The sequence below is a fragment of the Ranitomeya imitator genome, chromosome 4 (genome assembly GCF_032444005.1).
Source record: "Ranitomeya imitator isolate aRanImi1 chromosome 4, aRanImi1.pri, whole genome shotgun sequence".
NCBI classification, from domain to species: domain Eukaryota; kingdom Metazoa; phylum Chordata; class Amphibia; order Anura; family Dendrobatidae; genus Ranitomeya; species Ranitomeya imitator.
In genome coordinates this window covers 192613478-192629601 of record NC_091285.1, presented here as the reverse complement: position 1 = coordinate 192629601, position 16124 = coordinate 192613478, and the positions used below count along the sequence as shown (strand labels likewise).

Genomic DNA, 16124 nt, shown 5'->3' with positions numbered 1-16124 from the left:
TTTTATTGGTATCTATTTTTATTTTTAACATTAACCGGTAGCTGCTCCATTTTCCACCCTAGGCTTATACTCGAGTCAATAAGTTTTCCCAGTTTTTTTGTGGCAAAATTAGGGGGGTCGGCTTATACTAGGGTCGGCTTATACTCGAATATACGCTACTTACAAAATTCATTTTGAACACGTGAAGTGGCGTTGTCCCAGCCATCCATCATCGCTCGGGCCACCTCATTCCACAGCTGCCGGATGACCACGTTGTACGAGTGCTGCTGAACCCAGGTGTCCCACAAAGGGCAAGAGAAATTAGTAGATCATTGTCGATGAAGTCTTCATCCCGTTCTGGAACCTAGAAAAGAAATAAAGACATTAATGTTATAAAGATAAGAAAAAGAAAGAAAACAAGCGATACAGAAAACAGGAAAGAATAAGTTAAAGTAAAGAAATAAATAGTAGTCAAGACAAAAAAGGAAGATAGAAGCAAAGTGAAATATAAACAGGCAAGAATAGCATAGTCCTAAAAAAAACAGTCAAGTAGACTGCTACGACCCAAGACCGTTTTCTCCCATCAAGTGACACACACAACAGTTATCGTAACTTTTAAAACTTTATTGGGAAATATACTCATAACATTTCCATCTTTTACTTTGGGTAAATATTTTTTGGTCGCAGCTTAAACCGGCAGTATCTGCCAACAACAGGGGTGTAGGGAGATTACTGCCTTCCGGTCTCCCGGGCAGGTATCTTCACCACCAACAAAAACTCCACCCTTCCGCAGCTGCAACTTAACAAACCTCTAACAAAAGGGGAGGGAGGGTGGGAAACAGGTCCGGGTCCTGGGATCGGATGTGATTCCGGCGCTTCCTGGCGCCAAGAGAAGGAGATAAGCCCCGCCCCCTCCTCGGGGAGTTAACCCCGTATTCATCCTTGCCTCACTCGATGGGAGATCTCTCACCAACAAGCGTGGGGAAGGCGCAGCAGTCAGGGGACAGCGGCATGAGCCGCAGTGTCCCAAAGACTGCTACGACCCAAGACCGTTTTCTCCCATCAAGTGACACACACAACAGTTATCGTAACTTTTAAAACTTTATTGGGAAATATACTCATAACATTTCCATCTTTTACTTTGGGTAAATATTTTTTGGTCGCAGCTTAAACCGGCAGTATCTGCCAACAACAGGGGTGTAGGGAGATTACTGCCTTCCGGTCTCCCGGGCAGGTATCTTCACCACCAACAAAAACTCCACCCTTCCGCCAAGGAGGAGCGAACCTAGAGAGCTACGACCCCCCCCAATGCATGCACCGCCTGAACCACGCCTTCTCTAATACCATTGAGGAAGATATCTATTCCCGCCTCATTCAAATGAACTCCGTCTGGAAGCAGAAAACCGGAATTGTCCCCTTCCAGCCGATGGTGCCGAACAACTATACCATTTTTAAACCTTACAAAACGCGATATCCTCTGATTCAACGTGCGTCTGGATCTCTCCATGGCATTCAACTCCCTGGCCCCCCGCCACACCAGCCTTGGGATAACTTCGGACCAGACCAGACGCATCAATGGGAAAAAACTCGGAAACTTGTCCATGTCTGATCTGATCAGTGTAAGTAGTTCAGCCAGTGGGGACGAAGCCAGGTCGTTTCCTCCGGCATGGATGACGACAATGGTGGGGGATGAAGCCACCCGTGCAATATGAACCACCTCCGGAAGGACTTGGGACCACATCATGCCTCTCATGCCACGCCATATCACGTCGACATCGTTGAACCCCAGGGATCGCCCTCCTGGGCCCAATTCAGCGCGGCGGGCAGCCCAATAGACGTATGAGTGACCCACTATCCAGACACTGGGTCGCACCCCATCTGGGAATAAAATGCAAACAGTTAGACAATAACCGACAATCAAAGGAAATTAACCGATGTATTACCAAAGCTGCTCCCGTATTATAATAGTACTAAAAACAACCCAAATTTTTTTTTTATAGCAATAAGTCAGGCCTGATGTATCTATTAAAACAGCGAGATCTCCATCTACCCACCCTTTGAATTTCTGATTCGAACAAACCCGCTCTAGATGCTTCTGTTGCTGCACCTATACGAAATGAGTGAGTCCCAAATTCTGCTGCGGGCATTCCAACCATTGACAACGTACGTCTCAATATAGCTAAAAATTGGCCCGACACTAGTGGAACCCCATTTTCATGTACGAAAAATTGAGAACCATCCTTCCTAACTCGCGTGTAATTCAAAATTAGCATTAACGGGCATATGTCCTTGTTGATGGCAAATATAGGGAACCAAGTTCCCCTACCTTCTTGATCAGTTTTGGATTTACGTATTCTAATCCTTAGACCGTCGTTGCAAATCAGAATGTCCTCCCGCCTAAGGCCACCCGGTTTATTCAAAGCAGTAGGAACAATCTCACTGACCCGCATGGCCCCAAAAAATGCTAGGCCAAACGCCGCTGACGTTAGCGCAGCTTCGTATTTGGAATCGCAAACAGAATCCGTTGCCTTAACCAAGTTCACTAACAAATCAAAAGATATAGGACGCCTGTTATCACCGTGCTTATTTGCTCGTCGCCAACCTTTCAGTACCTGGCTAACCAGAAAATGTTTCGTGCAATCCGGCCAGCCTCGCAGCTTGAAATGGAACGCTAGCGCAGACATACGATTGTGCGCCACTGAACCCGACACTCCCATAGCATACATCTTGGATAAGAACCCCATTGTCACCTGCATTCGAGCCTCCTCTGAAGACCCCACTGGTTTTCCTTCTGCTAAAAAGCACCACTCCTCCCACACCTTACCATATGCTTTCCAGGTTGACGGGGCTATCGAAGATCGTATTAGCGGCATCAGGTCCCCAGGACATCCCAGATCGACTGTGGGCATTCCACCTCCTCCAAGGGCTCCTGAATGCGCCGTCCCAGTACATCCTGCGAGTGAGACCCAGTTAGTAACTCAGACACCTTCTCATTGCTGACGATTAGTGCGTTCGCTTTAAACCAAACATTAAATGTTAAACATTTCAATACTATGAACCTAATTAGGTCTAACACCAACGATGAAGGAGATGCTAGGTAGTTGATGGCATGAGCCCCGCTCACGGTTTTAAGGTGAAGACGAATACGCTTGTTGGCCAATTGTGAACCCCAGATTTCCATGGCCACTGCCACCGGAAGGAGGTCAATCAGGGTTGGCTCTGCGTGCCAATTCCTGTGAACCCATAAAGCAGGCCAATTCGCTGAACACAATTTGTTACCCAGACGAATGCTAAAACCAGTGTGGCTTGACGCCGCAAAAACAAACCCATGTCCTCATTTGAGCATTCTGACTCCTGAAAGCAAGTCCTACCATTGTAGTTGTTGAGGAACAGCTTCCATGTGTTTAAATCAGAACGTAGATGTGCTGTAATCCTGATTCTATGGTGGCTTTGTTTCACTCCTCTCGTGGCTATCATTAATCTGCGCGAGAAGATCCTGCCCGCTGGCATGACCCTACAGGCAAAATTCAAGGAGCCAAGCATTGACTGCATTTGCGTCAATGTGACTTTACCAACCGAAATACATCCGCTAATGAGTTCCAGCAGTTTCTTAATTTTCTCCATCGGCAACCTAAATTCCATGGCGACCGAATCGATTTCGATCCCGAGGAATGTGATCACTGATACTGGCCCAATCGTTTTTTCAGGGGAAAGTGGGACCCCGAAATGTTCCATGGCATCTTTGAATTGGGCTAGGGTTGTGGAGCAAACATCTGATCCAGCTGGACCAACTATCAAAAAGTCATTGAGATAGTGCGTGATGGCGGTTTGCCGAGTGATTTTGCGAGCAACCCATTCTAAAAACGTACTAAATAATTCGAAATAAAAACAGGAAATAGAACACCCCATGGGAAGACATGTGTCATAATAGTATAGATCCTCAAATTTAGCTCCCAGTAGGTGGTGACAGTCCGGGTGTACCGGAAGCAGCCGGAACGCGGATTCTATGTCCGATTTTGCCATAAGGGCCCCCGGGCCCGCGCTTCTGACTAAGTCGATCGCTTTGTCAAAGGAAATGTAAGTGACAGCTGTTTCATCCCTGGGTATACCATCGTTAACCGACATACCCTTGGGGTATGATAGGTGATGAATTAATTGGTATTTACCTGACTCTTTTTTGGGAACTATACCCAAGGGGGAAACCCGTAAGTTAGGAAAAGGTGGGGAATTGAAGGGACCGCGAAAGCGACCCAACCTGATTTCCTTGTCCAACTTCGCTGCTAGTACGTCGGGTAATTCCTTTGCGGATTGTAAGTTTGTGGCCGATTGTGGCTCCGGGGACCAATTAAATGGGATGAAGAACCCATATGAGAAACCGAAACGCAGTTGCCCCGCAGCCGCTTTATTGGGATATTTGTCCAGCCACGGCTCCATTCTTTTTACGCTCACTGGCATCGTTAACCTCACCTGTAGAGGGATTTTTTCCGGAGTTAGCTTTTTGGGGTGGTCGTGTGCATTTTGCCACAGGGTGGGAACCTCCGCACGCTGAACACTCATGTCTATATTTGCAGAGCCCATAAAACTTACAGTGTCCTTCATTAAATAACCAGCATGAACCTGGTCTACGCATGACTGTTGCTGCCGCGTTGTTACCGGACCCGGCAGCGGGCCCGTGAAAGGATTGGGTTGCTCTTTGCGCCATCATCAAGCGGAGCCACGAATCCGTGGCTTTCATACCCCAGCCTAATTGGGGGTTGGCGGCCAAGCGACGGCGGAAATCCTCATCATATTTCCACCATGCTGATCCCCCGTGTGCCTTATAGGAGTTGTAGATGCTATCTAGGTATATAAATAGCTCGGAGCACCTTTCGGGGTGCTTCTCCCCCATAACGCATCCCAGGACCGCAAACGCTTGCAACCAGTTATTGATGGTTTTTGCAACTTTTGGTTTACGTTCATATGTTTTTTCTCCCAACCGCCTCTCTCTATCTATCGAGTGCTGGTCCGTGGAGACCAGGGACCATATGTCAATGAAATCATTAGCCCAAATTTGTTCCTTGATGGCGCTATCCAAGTGGGCTCCTAACGGAGGGACCCCACAGAATAGGCCATCCTTGTACACCTCTGGGCGGGGCGGAGGGGGTTGCCTGCAAGGTCCCACTGGTTGTAGCAATTTTGGGTTGACATAGATCCTGCCCCCTGTGGCCGCACTTGCTGCTGCGTCTGAAATATTGGTGTTGGTTCTCTCCCCTCCCCATGCCCCGACAAAGGGGTACTTACCGATCGGTGCATTGGCCTCCGGACAGCTTACTTCCCGTGCCACGGGAGTCGACGGACCTTGGCGTTCCATGCGCTGTATGGACCTACGACGAGAGGACTCCTGCCTGTGTGACCTGCCTGAAGAACTATCAGATGAAGAAGGCGAGCGCCAACGCGAAGCTCTAGACCGTCTGCTACGTCGGCTGGATCTAGATCTATATGAACGCCGTTTGCTACCATGACGATCGCGCTTCCTATGCCTGCTTCTGCGATGCTCTCTAGGGGATGACGATGATGACGATGATGATCTGCGCGCGGGGCGGATACCCCCACTCTGTCTGCTATCCAGAGCCGGGGTGCCAGCACCCTGACTTGGGGCACGAACACCGGTTGCCATCAGTGATATTGATGCTGAGGCGTTCTGGTGTTCCCCTAATGCCGCCTGCGAGGGAATAATTTGCCCGCCCGGTATCGGAGTCGCCCCCTATACTAGTCTGGGAGTATGCACCGTGCTGACCTGATGCTAATATTATGTGGGGTGATCCCATGTTCTGCTGTGCTACCGCCGCCCCATCCTTGTCCCTGACAGTATTAGCATTAGCTTCCCCTGCGTTGCTTGAAAGTGGAGGAATACCTCCCTGCGGAGCCTCAGTCTCCTTTCCTGCCGTCCCTGAGTCCTGTGATGAAGCAGACGTTCCTTGAACTCCCCCCATGCTGTTTCTAGTTAGGTGCCCAGCTCTGGCTAATACTGCTGGCACCTGCAGTCCTGCACTCCCTCTTATTGTGCCCGGGGCAGAAGGGGGAATAAAGCTTATGTCGCTCGTCCCCGACTCTTGTGTCTCCCCCACCTTCTGCAGTTCACTTCCTCCCGTCCCGCTGGCGCCGAGAGCAGCAGGGGCGCGCGCACGAGAGCTGCGCGCGCTCTTTTTTGAAATCGCTGGCGGGCTCAGCCGTGCCGGAGGCCGGGTGGCTCTGCGAGAGCGCCGACCCTCCGGCGGCGCCGCCGTCTGCATTATGGCAGGGAAGGAGTCGCTCCTGGTCAGCAAAGCTGCTAGCCAAGTGCTGCCCTCCCTGCCAATCCTCTCCCTCACCGCACTCTCCAGCGGGTCCATCACACCGGCAGCCCAACAGGTCCGGGTCCTGGGATCGGATGTGATTCCGGCGCTTCCTGGCTCCAAGAGCAGGAGATAAGCCCCGCCCCCTCCTCGGGGAGTTAACCCCGTATTCATCCTTGCCTCACTCGATGGGAGATCTCTCACCAACAAGCGTGGGGAAGGCGCAGCAGTCAGGGGACAGCGGCATGAGCCGCAGTGTCCCAAATACTTACACGCCGTCTTGCCACACAAACGTGTGCCTGCTACTCCAGTTCTGCCTCTGTTGCAGTGGAAGAACTGGTCTGATAAGAAGCAAAAAAAAGCGACCACATGTTTATATGTGACAGAGAATACTTGCCAATCAGTAGGGAATGCACTCACTTCACTCCGTCCTGCACATTCCTGGCCAGGGCGCTCCTCAGAAGACAAGGATGTAGAAGACATTATGAATGCTGCAAGAAAAATAGAAAGAATTTAGTACATACTAAAGATAGAAAAAAGGAGAGACAGCTATTTGCTTTTATACTCACATTATCCAAAGTTGTGCTTCTTCTGCAGAGGTTTCAGTCTCCTTCCAAGTCCTTGCTTCAGGTCTGTCTGCTCCAGGGGTCTATATAGTAGTGTACTGCCAGTGCCCACACATGCTTTTTATCTATGGTTGTGTGGGGGGTGGCTAACCACTATCTAGACATGTTTTATCTGGAAAAACACATGCATACGGAAACGCGAGCGAACGCGTGTACTTGCGTACACCTGCATTCCCATAGACTGTAATGCATTGTTTCGATGCATTCCTTCCGCAAGCGTCTGCATGCGTTTGCTGGCGGCAAATTGCCGCCACCAAAATTGCAATATGTTGCGTTAGCCGTGTCGAAACGATGCATGCATAGTGAAACGCGGCCAAAAGCATACAAACGCATGTACCTGTGTCCACAACATTAAAGATAGGAAAACATGATGCAGGCGGATGTATGCAGCCAAAATGCTGCGGACACAAACGCAAATGTGAAACCAGCCTTACAGGACAGTTCAAGTACATCAGATTGTAACATGCAGTATTAGGCACAGCATCCTCCATTTCTTATTTCAGTAATACAACACATTATCCACTTTACTTTTCGTTCTTCCTGAACTATCCCTACATCTACAGATCCTGTCAGCCCCAGTTTCACAGTATATCCAAGATTCGTTAGCTCCACCTCTATCTTACTCTATGCGGAAGAGGTTAAGGTGATCTCCATAGCACCTGTATTGAGCCGTAGGCTCCAGACATACGAAGAATATCTGCAGGGAGTCTTGTAAGGCCTCATACCACCCAGAACATTTTTTACTCGCTTCTGCTATCACCCCACTGCACCTTGCACTTCACCTTGTCTCTTAGCAAATAAACTCTCATCTAGAAACAGGAAGCTTTTTTACTGGCCTTAACCCCCCACTGTGTGCTAGACCAAACACTTAACTATATCTATATCTGCAGCCTGTTGCTGGGCAGAACTCCCATGCATCTTATAACAGTATGCACTAAACATGTTACACTTACAGTGCTGTTACCACTCGTTAAAGCAGTGTCGAAAAATGTGTTGGGGCTGACTCCAGGCGAGCAATCTCCTTCCTCTATCTAAGCCTGATCACTCTTTTATATCATATGTTGTGCCCCGGATAATTACATATATATGACCTTTGTTTGGGGAACTTTGTGAATATCATATTGACAACACACTACTTGTGATAATACCATAAAAATTGCCCTTGCACTTTACTTTGATCCATTACTTTTATGATCATTGTATCATTGACTTTTTTTATAATGCAATAATTGCTTCAGTTGGTCATGGGTTCTATACCTTATGCAACATTCCTTATATGACTAGCTGGTGTTGTTTATTATTGTATATAGTTTGTATTCACCTATATATGTTCTATAATTATTTAATCTAATGTCCCCATAATTTTTCATTGTGGTCATATACCATTACTTCTTATCATTAGTACTTGTTCCTATCTAAGTCCTCACCTGACCTTTATGATTTGTGTTACTCATGCTAACTAGAGATGAACAAACCTTTCAAGGTTCAGTTCGGTTTGGCGAATACGTGCATACACAAGACCCTCACTGGTGCCAAGAAGCTGCAAAAACAGTTCAAATTAGGGGAAGAGACCAGGAAAAGTGGCATCAATTGACTCAGGGTACAAATGTTATACACATACACCTGTCACTCATCCACCTGTTACTGATCAATGTTTAAGCTAAAAATGCTGGTCCAAGTCATGTCCCAAGCCCTGCCCCATGCATCCATGCTGCACAATTATACTATTTGTACTCTGGGTCAGTTGGGTGGTTGGAGAGTTGTGACGTGGGGAAAACAAGGGTAATACAGGTACCACCTCTGAGGACTATTCTGTGCTTGATATTAAGGCCAGTTTCACACGTCCTGATATTTCCAGTACCGGAAAAAATGGTAGTGGAGATATCAGTGTCCATGTGTGTACTACATGTGGCAGATGTGTGCCGCATCAGTACCACATGGATGGCCGCAGGGGAAGCAGCACTACAACAGTAAGTGCTGCTCCCCTGCGTGTGGTGCTGAAGCCAGCTGTCATCCCTTCTCCCCTGCTCGGCCTGCGAGCAGGGGAGTATGAATGAAAGACAAATCCGACATGGGGTCCCCCTATGTTTTTCAACCAACCCGGCAAAACTCACAGGTGCGGGCTGCTATTCTCAGGCTGGTAAGGGGCCATGGATATGGGTTCCCGAAGCCTAAAAACAGCAGCCCGCAGCTGCCTAGAAAATGTGCATCTATTAGATGCGCCAATTCTGGAGCTTTGCCCTGTTCTTCCCACTTGCCCTGTAGAGGTGGTAAGTGGGGTAATGAGGGGTTAATGTCACCTTCCTATTGTAAGGTGACATTAAGCCAGCTTAGTAAGTAACACATTTTTGGCATCTTTATTATACTGGTAATTCAAGTGAAGCACTGGATCTCCTGTAAAAAATTTTAAAATATTAAACCAACAATATACCCATACCTGTCTGACGTACCGTCAGTCCCACACCGTAATACATGCCTGGGAAATGTACAGTTTACAACTGGAAGCGGTGCTAATGCGACCGCCACGCTCAATAACTAGCGGTGATGTCACTGAGTCTGAGTTTTGAACAGGAGTCTCTGGGCAATGGGGAGCCAGTACAGGGATTGACAGAGGGGAGAAGCTGGGGAATAGCGGGGTGACAGGTGGATTAGTCAGGCAGCAGAGGTTAGGATCGATTGGGTGGATACGATAGTGTTAGAAGAGAGGCCACAAAGCAGGAGATTGCAGTAGTCGAGGTGAGAGATAATGAGGGCATGCAGGTGTTTTTGCAGATTCATGGTTGAGGAATCTGCGGATTTGGGAGATATTTTTGAGTTGGAGCCGGCAAGAAGGGGAAAGAGCTTAGGTCTCAGATTTGAAGGAGAGATCAGAGTGAAGCCATTGATTTTGATGGATAGGTCAGTTAGGGGGGTTTAATGAGATGGTGGAAAGATGATGAATTTGGACTTATCCATGTTAAGTTTTAGAAATCTAGCAGAGAAGATGAACTAGAGAACTGACATTGTGGTATTTTGGTTAGTAAGTAGGTGATATCAGGTCCAAAGAGGTAGGTAGATCTGTGTGTCATCAGCATAGAGGTGATACTGAAAGCCATGAGACTTCATGAGCTGTCCCAGGCCGAAGGTGAAGATGGAGAATAGCAGGGGTCCTAAACTGAACCTTGGGGGACATTGACAGATTGGAGGCGAGATGAGGAGGTGGCGTGCGAGTGGGAGACACTGAATGTCCTATCTGTTAGGCATGAGAAGATCCAAGATATGGCCAAATCTGTGATACCAAGAGATGAGAGGGTCTGTAGTGTCCCTTGGATTTGGCAATTAAAAGGCCATTGTTGACTTTAGTCAGGGTAGCTTCAGTGGAATGGTGTGATCAAAAGCCAGATTGTAAGGCGGTCAAAAAAGGAGCAAGAGGAGAGGTTTGAGGACAGTTAAAAATGGACGTGTTGTTCCACTAGTTTTGAGGCTTAGGGGAGAAGTGACCCTATATACAAAGAATGGGTCAAGAAAGGACTTTTGGAAGATGGGTGTAAACAAGGTATACTCGAAGCATGAGATGAAAACAACAGTTGTTAGTGACAGGTTGAACTGGTGGGTTAGTTTTGGCATGAAGACTGTAAGGTTTGGAATGAGGTGGGATGGGATTGACAAGTTCACAGGTGATGATACGTGATTTGGATAGTAAAGAGGAAAGTTTATCTTCCGTGATGGTGGAGAAGTTATTTTTGGAGGAGGAGAGTTGAGTAGTTATGAGGAGGGGCTGTGGGGACTTTAGGCAAAAGTTTTGCCTTATGTTGTCAATCTTCTGCTAAGAAGACAACATTTGCAAGGTGTTTGTATGCTCTCCCCATGTTTGCTTGGGTTTTCTCCGGGTACTCTGGTTTCCTCCCACATTACAAAGACATACTGATAGGGAATTTAGATTGTGAGCCCCATCGGGGACAGCGATGATAATGTGTGCAAACTGTAAAGAGCTGCGGAATATGTTAGCACTATATAAAAATAAAAGATTATTATTATTATTATTATTATTAAAAAGAATGACGCAAAGTCTTCAGCTGAGATGAGTGGATAGGGAGGGGGAGCTGGGGAATGAAGAGAATGAAGAGAGAAGTGAAAGTACTGGAGAGCTGTTTAGTGTTGTGAGATAGGGATGACATGAGAAATGAAACGTAGGATTGTTTTGCTGCAGTCAGTAATTGCACAGCATTTTGACAATTTCTGTTAAAGGATGGGCTAATCAACTCCCTTTCTTTGGCAAGGCCAGAATGCGCTCCAGTGGATAGCAAACTCTGCATCAAGTGACCTCTCCTCCTCTTCCTCCATCTTAACATCACACACACTACAGTCCTCATAAGTGTCAAGCCAATTACCCTTGTTTTCCCTGCGTTACAGCTCTCCAACTGCTCAACTGACTGTGGAGAAGCACAGATGGGAGATTCCACATAGCTGTTTGCACTTTCTATTCAATGTGCACCAGAGGTATGCTCCAAAGATTCACAGACTCAAGAGAACGAAAGCATCTGCACCAATGGACAAAATTGCAGTTGGATCCAGGGTGGGACAAAGTGGGATCCTAGCAGAATGCAGACCCTCGTCACCAAATGTTAACACCCGGGAATGGAGGTGATCCTCATGAGACTCAGATACCTGAGGCGCACGCGGATTGTACTGTGCTGTCAGGGCAGGAATAGGAGGAAGGTGATTCTTAGGGTGAGGAATGGGAGAAAAGAGAGGATAATGATGATGTTGCAGATCCCAATTGGTGTGAACCCAGAGGCATGCAGCTGAGTAGCTCATCAGAGAAGGTGGAGGAGGAGGAAGACGAGTAGGTTACGTTGCGGCTTCCCACACAGACAGTGAGTGGTGCAATCACGACAAGCACTGCATCCTAAGTCACAACTCTGGCTGTGGCAAGCAGCGGTCACGGGTCTGATTTTAACAGGGGTGACAAGAGTTGGCTAGCCTGGCCCTTTTTTGAGACCACAAAGGATGACCCAACTCACGTTAACTGACAACTTTGTAAAAAACGACTGAGTAGAGGCAAAAAATCCAATAATTTGCCTAGTACATGCATGAAGTGGAACATGCGCTATCAACATGCATTAGTATGGGAATCTTACTGCCCTAAAATGCTGACTAGTGGACCTCAACAACCACTGGCCACCTCATTAACCACATCTGTTGCTTCTTTCTCCTCCATCAATGTGGCAAGTATTTTCGTATGGTTCTCCGTCTGCAGAACCTCCACTTGTGTAGTGTACAAACCTCTGTAGCTAACTAGTGATGGGCGAGCTCTAAAATGCTCGAGTGCTCATTGCTCGGGTCGAGCAAATTGGAATACTCAGGTACTCGACCCAAGCAACGAGCCCAATGTAAGTCTATGGGAAACCCCGAGTATTTTTGCCGCGATTCCCCCGGGGGTCCTTTTAGGGTCTAAAAACATCTGAAATTGATGGGAACAGTGCTCAAATAACATGGGAACATAATGGAGAAGACCCCTTGAAGCATCTCTGACTCCTAGGTCACAGCTGTGACCAATGTTGTCAGAGTGTGACACCACTTTTACAGGCGCACACTAAAACATGCAAATACGAAACCAAAATGGATTTTCCCTGGAAATATGTTAAGGAACATCATTTCCAGGGTAATGATTTGTATGTAAGGCAAATAAAGAACCCCAAATAAAATGCACCTCCACCACTTGGACTATGTTCACGCGTAGCGCTTTTGATGTGTTTTTCAACTTTAGCATTGCTTTCAACCAATACAAATGCATTCACTGGGAAAGTCATTTTAACATTTAACAGCCTTAGCTGGCCATGTAATGTGTGACACATCATCAGACACATTTTGTTTCCTCTATGAAGGAGCGACTCTTAAAGTCAAAAAGCCTATTTTTATAGGGTCATCGGGAGGCATTAACATTCTTAAAGGGCCATTATTAAACAGTGGGTCTCCTATACTTCTATTGCATATACAGTGAGTGGCTGGGCTGCCAAAAATTAGGACGCACCCCAATACCCCTTTGACAAGACGTACAGGAGGGCCTCATGAAAAAATGTTCCCATTACAAGAAACTGGGTCTCCCATAGTGTTTTCCTATGCATTGAATGCAGTGCCTGCCCTGCCCCAAATATATACCCAATAAGCCTTTGAACCCATCTACTGGATAGCCGCAGGAAAACCAAGTTCACATTAGTCATTTGGGACTGCCATACTGTTTGCTTATGCATTGAATGCAAGGCCTGCCCTGCACCAAAGGTACACGCACCCCAGTAAGCCTTTGAACTCACATACTGGATGGCCACATGAAAATCAAGTTCACATTTTTCATTTGGTACTCCCATACTGTTTGCTTATGCATTTATTGCAAGGCCTGCCCTGCACCAAAGTAATTTGCATGCCAATAAGCCTTTGAACCGACATCCTGGATGGCTGCATGAAACCAAAGTTCACATTATTATTAAGTTTGTTCTCCCATACAGTTTGCCCATGAAGTGAATGTAAGGCCTGCTCCAAATTTAAGCGCACCACAATAACCTATCATACAGATGTCCTGGATGGCCACATGAAACCAAAGTTCCCGTTTTTTTCATTTGGTACTGCCATACTATTAACCTATGCATTGAATGCATGGCCTGCTCTGCCACAAAGTTACACGTACCCCAATAACCCTTGGAAGAGATGTAGAGGTTGGCCTCCTGAAAACAATGTTCCACATTACTGGAAGTGGGTCTCCCATAGTGTTTGCCTATGCAGTGAATGCAAGGCCTGCAAAAAATTAGGAGGCACTCCAATGCCCCTTGAAGAGATGTGGAGTATGGCCTCATAAAAAATGTTTTCCCATTATAAAGGAGCGGGTCTCCTATTCTTGTAATGCCCATACACAAACTGTATGGGCTTACAAACATTTCCTCCTGGGAATACACATCAGCTTTTTAAAAAAATTTTTTACGGGCATCATAAACACCCTTGCTAAAAACTAGAGTGGCTGTTGCATCATGGATTACGTTCACCCTCGTGTTCTAGTGGTGGTGTCTGAAGAGACATGAAGGATGTCCTATGAATCTTTTCCCAATTTAAAGGAGCAGGTCTCCTATACTTGGAATGCCCATACACTAAATGTATGGGCTGACAAACATTTTCCCCTGGGGTGTACATATTTTTTTTATTTTTTTTTACAGGCATCATAAACACCCTTGCCAAAAACTAGAGTGGTTGTTGCATCACGGAATACGTTCACCCTGGTGTTTGAGTGGCGATGTCTGAAGAGACGTGGAGGATGTCCTGCTATGAATCTTTTCCCAATTTAAAGGAGCGGGTCTCCTATACTTGCAATGTCCATACACTAAGTGTATGGGCTGACAAACATTTCCCCCGGGGGAATACATTTTTTTTTTTAAATTTTACGGGCATCATAAACACCCTTTCAAAAAACTAGAGTTGCTGTAGCATCACGGAACACATTCAACCTGGTGTTCTAGTGGTGGTGGATGATGAGTATGAGGAGAAGGAGGAGGATAACATCAAATAGCCAAAATCAGGAAGTGTATACCATGTGTGGGTGTAAAGAGGTAGGAATACATATCCCAAAAAAAGACACTGTATTGGAGGTTATGTTTCGCTCTTATCATTCAGTGGTGTAGAGAAGTCTGGCCCAATCCAGACCTTGTTTATTTTTATAAGAGTCAGCCTGTCAGCATTTTCAGTTGACAGGCGGATCAGTTATAATTCCCCCAGTGGCAATAAAAACCTGCTCTGACAAAACGCTAGCGGCAGGGCAGGCCAGGACATCCAAGGCATAGAGAGCCAGTTCATGCCATGTGTCCAGCATGGATACCCAATAATTAAAATGCACAGAGGAATCACGGACAGGCTCGGACTGGCCCACCGGAGAACCGGGGGATTCTCCGGTGAGCCCAGGCACTGACACCTGCTGGCATACTTGCCAGCAGCTGCCTAGGGCGCCCACTGCTCCCGGGGCCCCAAGCCAGTGGCTATGGGGCCCCTGAGTCAAGGGGGCCCGCTCTGTGCCAGCCTAGCAGCAGCTGGAGACAGAATCCTGTCCCCGCTGCTAAAGTCAAATGAATATTCACGCTTCCCCACGCCCCTATGGGCGTGGAGAGGTGTGAATACCATTTCTCTTCAATAGCGGGCAGCGTTAGCCGCATGTAAAGCCCCACCACGCCACCACATACACACAGCACCGCAAAAGCACCGTCCGCACCACATACACACAGTCAGAGTCAGACACACAGCGCAGTTCACCTCCTGGCAGTAGCAGCACATTCCGGCATCCTGCTTCCTGTGTGAGAGCCCAGCTGGATGACGTCATCATCCAGCACGCTGTCTCACACAGCAAGCTGCCGGCAAAGAAGAGACTGCAGGGAGGTGAGCTGTGCTGTGTGAGTGTGCCTGCTTGTCTGTGTGTGAGTGTGCCTGCTTGTCTGTGTGTGAGTGTGCCTCCGTGTCTGTGTGTGAGTGTGCCTGCTTGTCTCTGTGTGAGTGTGCCTGCTTGTCTGTGTGTGAGTGTGCCTGCTTGTCTGTGTGTGAGTGTGCCTGCTTGTCTGTGTGTGAGTGTGCCTGCTTGTCTGTGTGTGAGTGTGCCTGCGTGTCTGTGTGTGAGTGTGCCTGCTTGTCTGTGTGTGAGTGTGCCTGCTTGTCTGTGTGTGAGTGTGCCTGCTTGACTGTGTGTGCCTGCGTGTCTGTGTGTGAGTGTGCCTGCTTGTCTGTGTGTGAGTGTGCCTGCTTGTCTGTGTGTGAGTGTGCCTGCTTGTCTGTGTGTGTGCCTGCTTGTCTGTGTGTGAGTGTGCCTGCGTGTCTGTGTGTGAGTGTGCCTGCGTTTCTGTGTGTGTGTCTGTCTTCCTGCGTGTGTGTGTGTGTGCCTGTGTAGCCAGGACATGGTTAAAGGTACAGATGACCAGATTGCTGCTATGATCAGAACTTCAGAAGCAAATTAAGGTTTTTTTCCAAGGCTACAATACTGATGACCCACCTGTCAGCTTTTACCAGGTCCCTGCGGAGCGGGAACAACACAGGTCCGTACACGTAGTGGCCATTCTCGAGTATTGTAGCTCAGCTCTTATTAAAGTGATTGGGAGCAGAGCTGCAATAGCTGGGAAAGGTGAATACACAGTATACAAAGCATGTACAGGAGTACTTCCGGTGGTAGTGGGGGCTGCTAACAGCTGATCAGTGGGGGTCC

General features: G+C 47.5%; 1 protein-coding gene across 4 annotated transcripts; it reads right to left on the bottom strand.

Moving 5' to 3' along the window:
• Window positions 1-555: 555 nt before the first annotated feature.
• On the bottom strand, window positions 556-6481 carry LOC138675723 (uncharacterized). 4 transcript variants are annotated; one of them, XR_011320709.1, is made up of 3 exons: window positions 5260-6281; window positions 2804-2932; window positions 556-1857 (listed from the first exon to the last, which is right to left on the bottom strand). XR_011320709.1 is itself a non-coding variant. In XM_069764190.1 (3 exons), exons 2-3 carry the CDS (start codon window positions 5327-5329, stop codon window positions 1974-1976), a joined length of 1029 nt encoding a protein of 342 aa, XP_069620291.1. In that variant the 5' UTR covers window positions 5330-5372; window positions 6330-6481; the 3' UTR covers window positions 556-1973. The 4 variants fall into 4 exon arrangements, 3 of the variants coding, with proteins under 3 accessions (XP_069620291.1, XP_069620290.1, XP_069620289.1); XM_069764190.1 differs by adding an exon at window positions 6330-6481 and having other exon boundaries at window positions 556-2932; window positions 5260-5372; XM_069764189.1 differs by adding an exon at window positions 6330-6480 and having other exon boundaries at window positions 556-2932; window positions 5260-5376.
• Between the last annotated feature and the right edge of the window lie 9643 nt (window positions 6482-16124).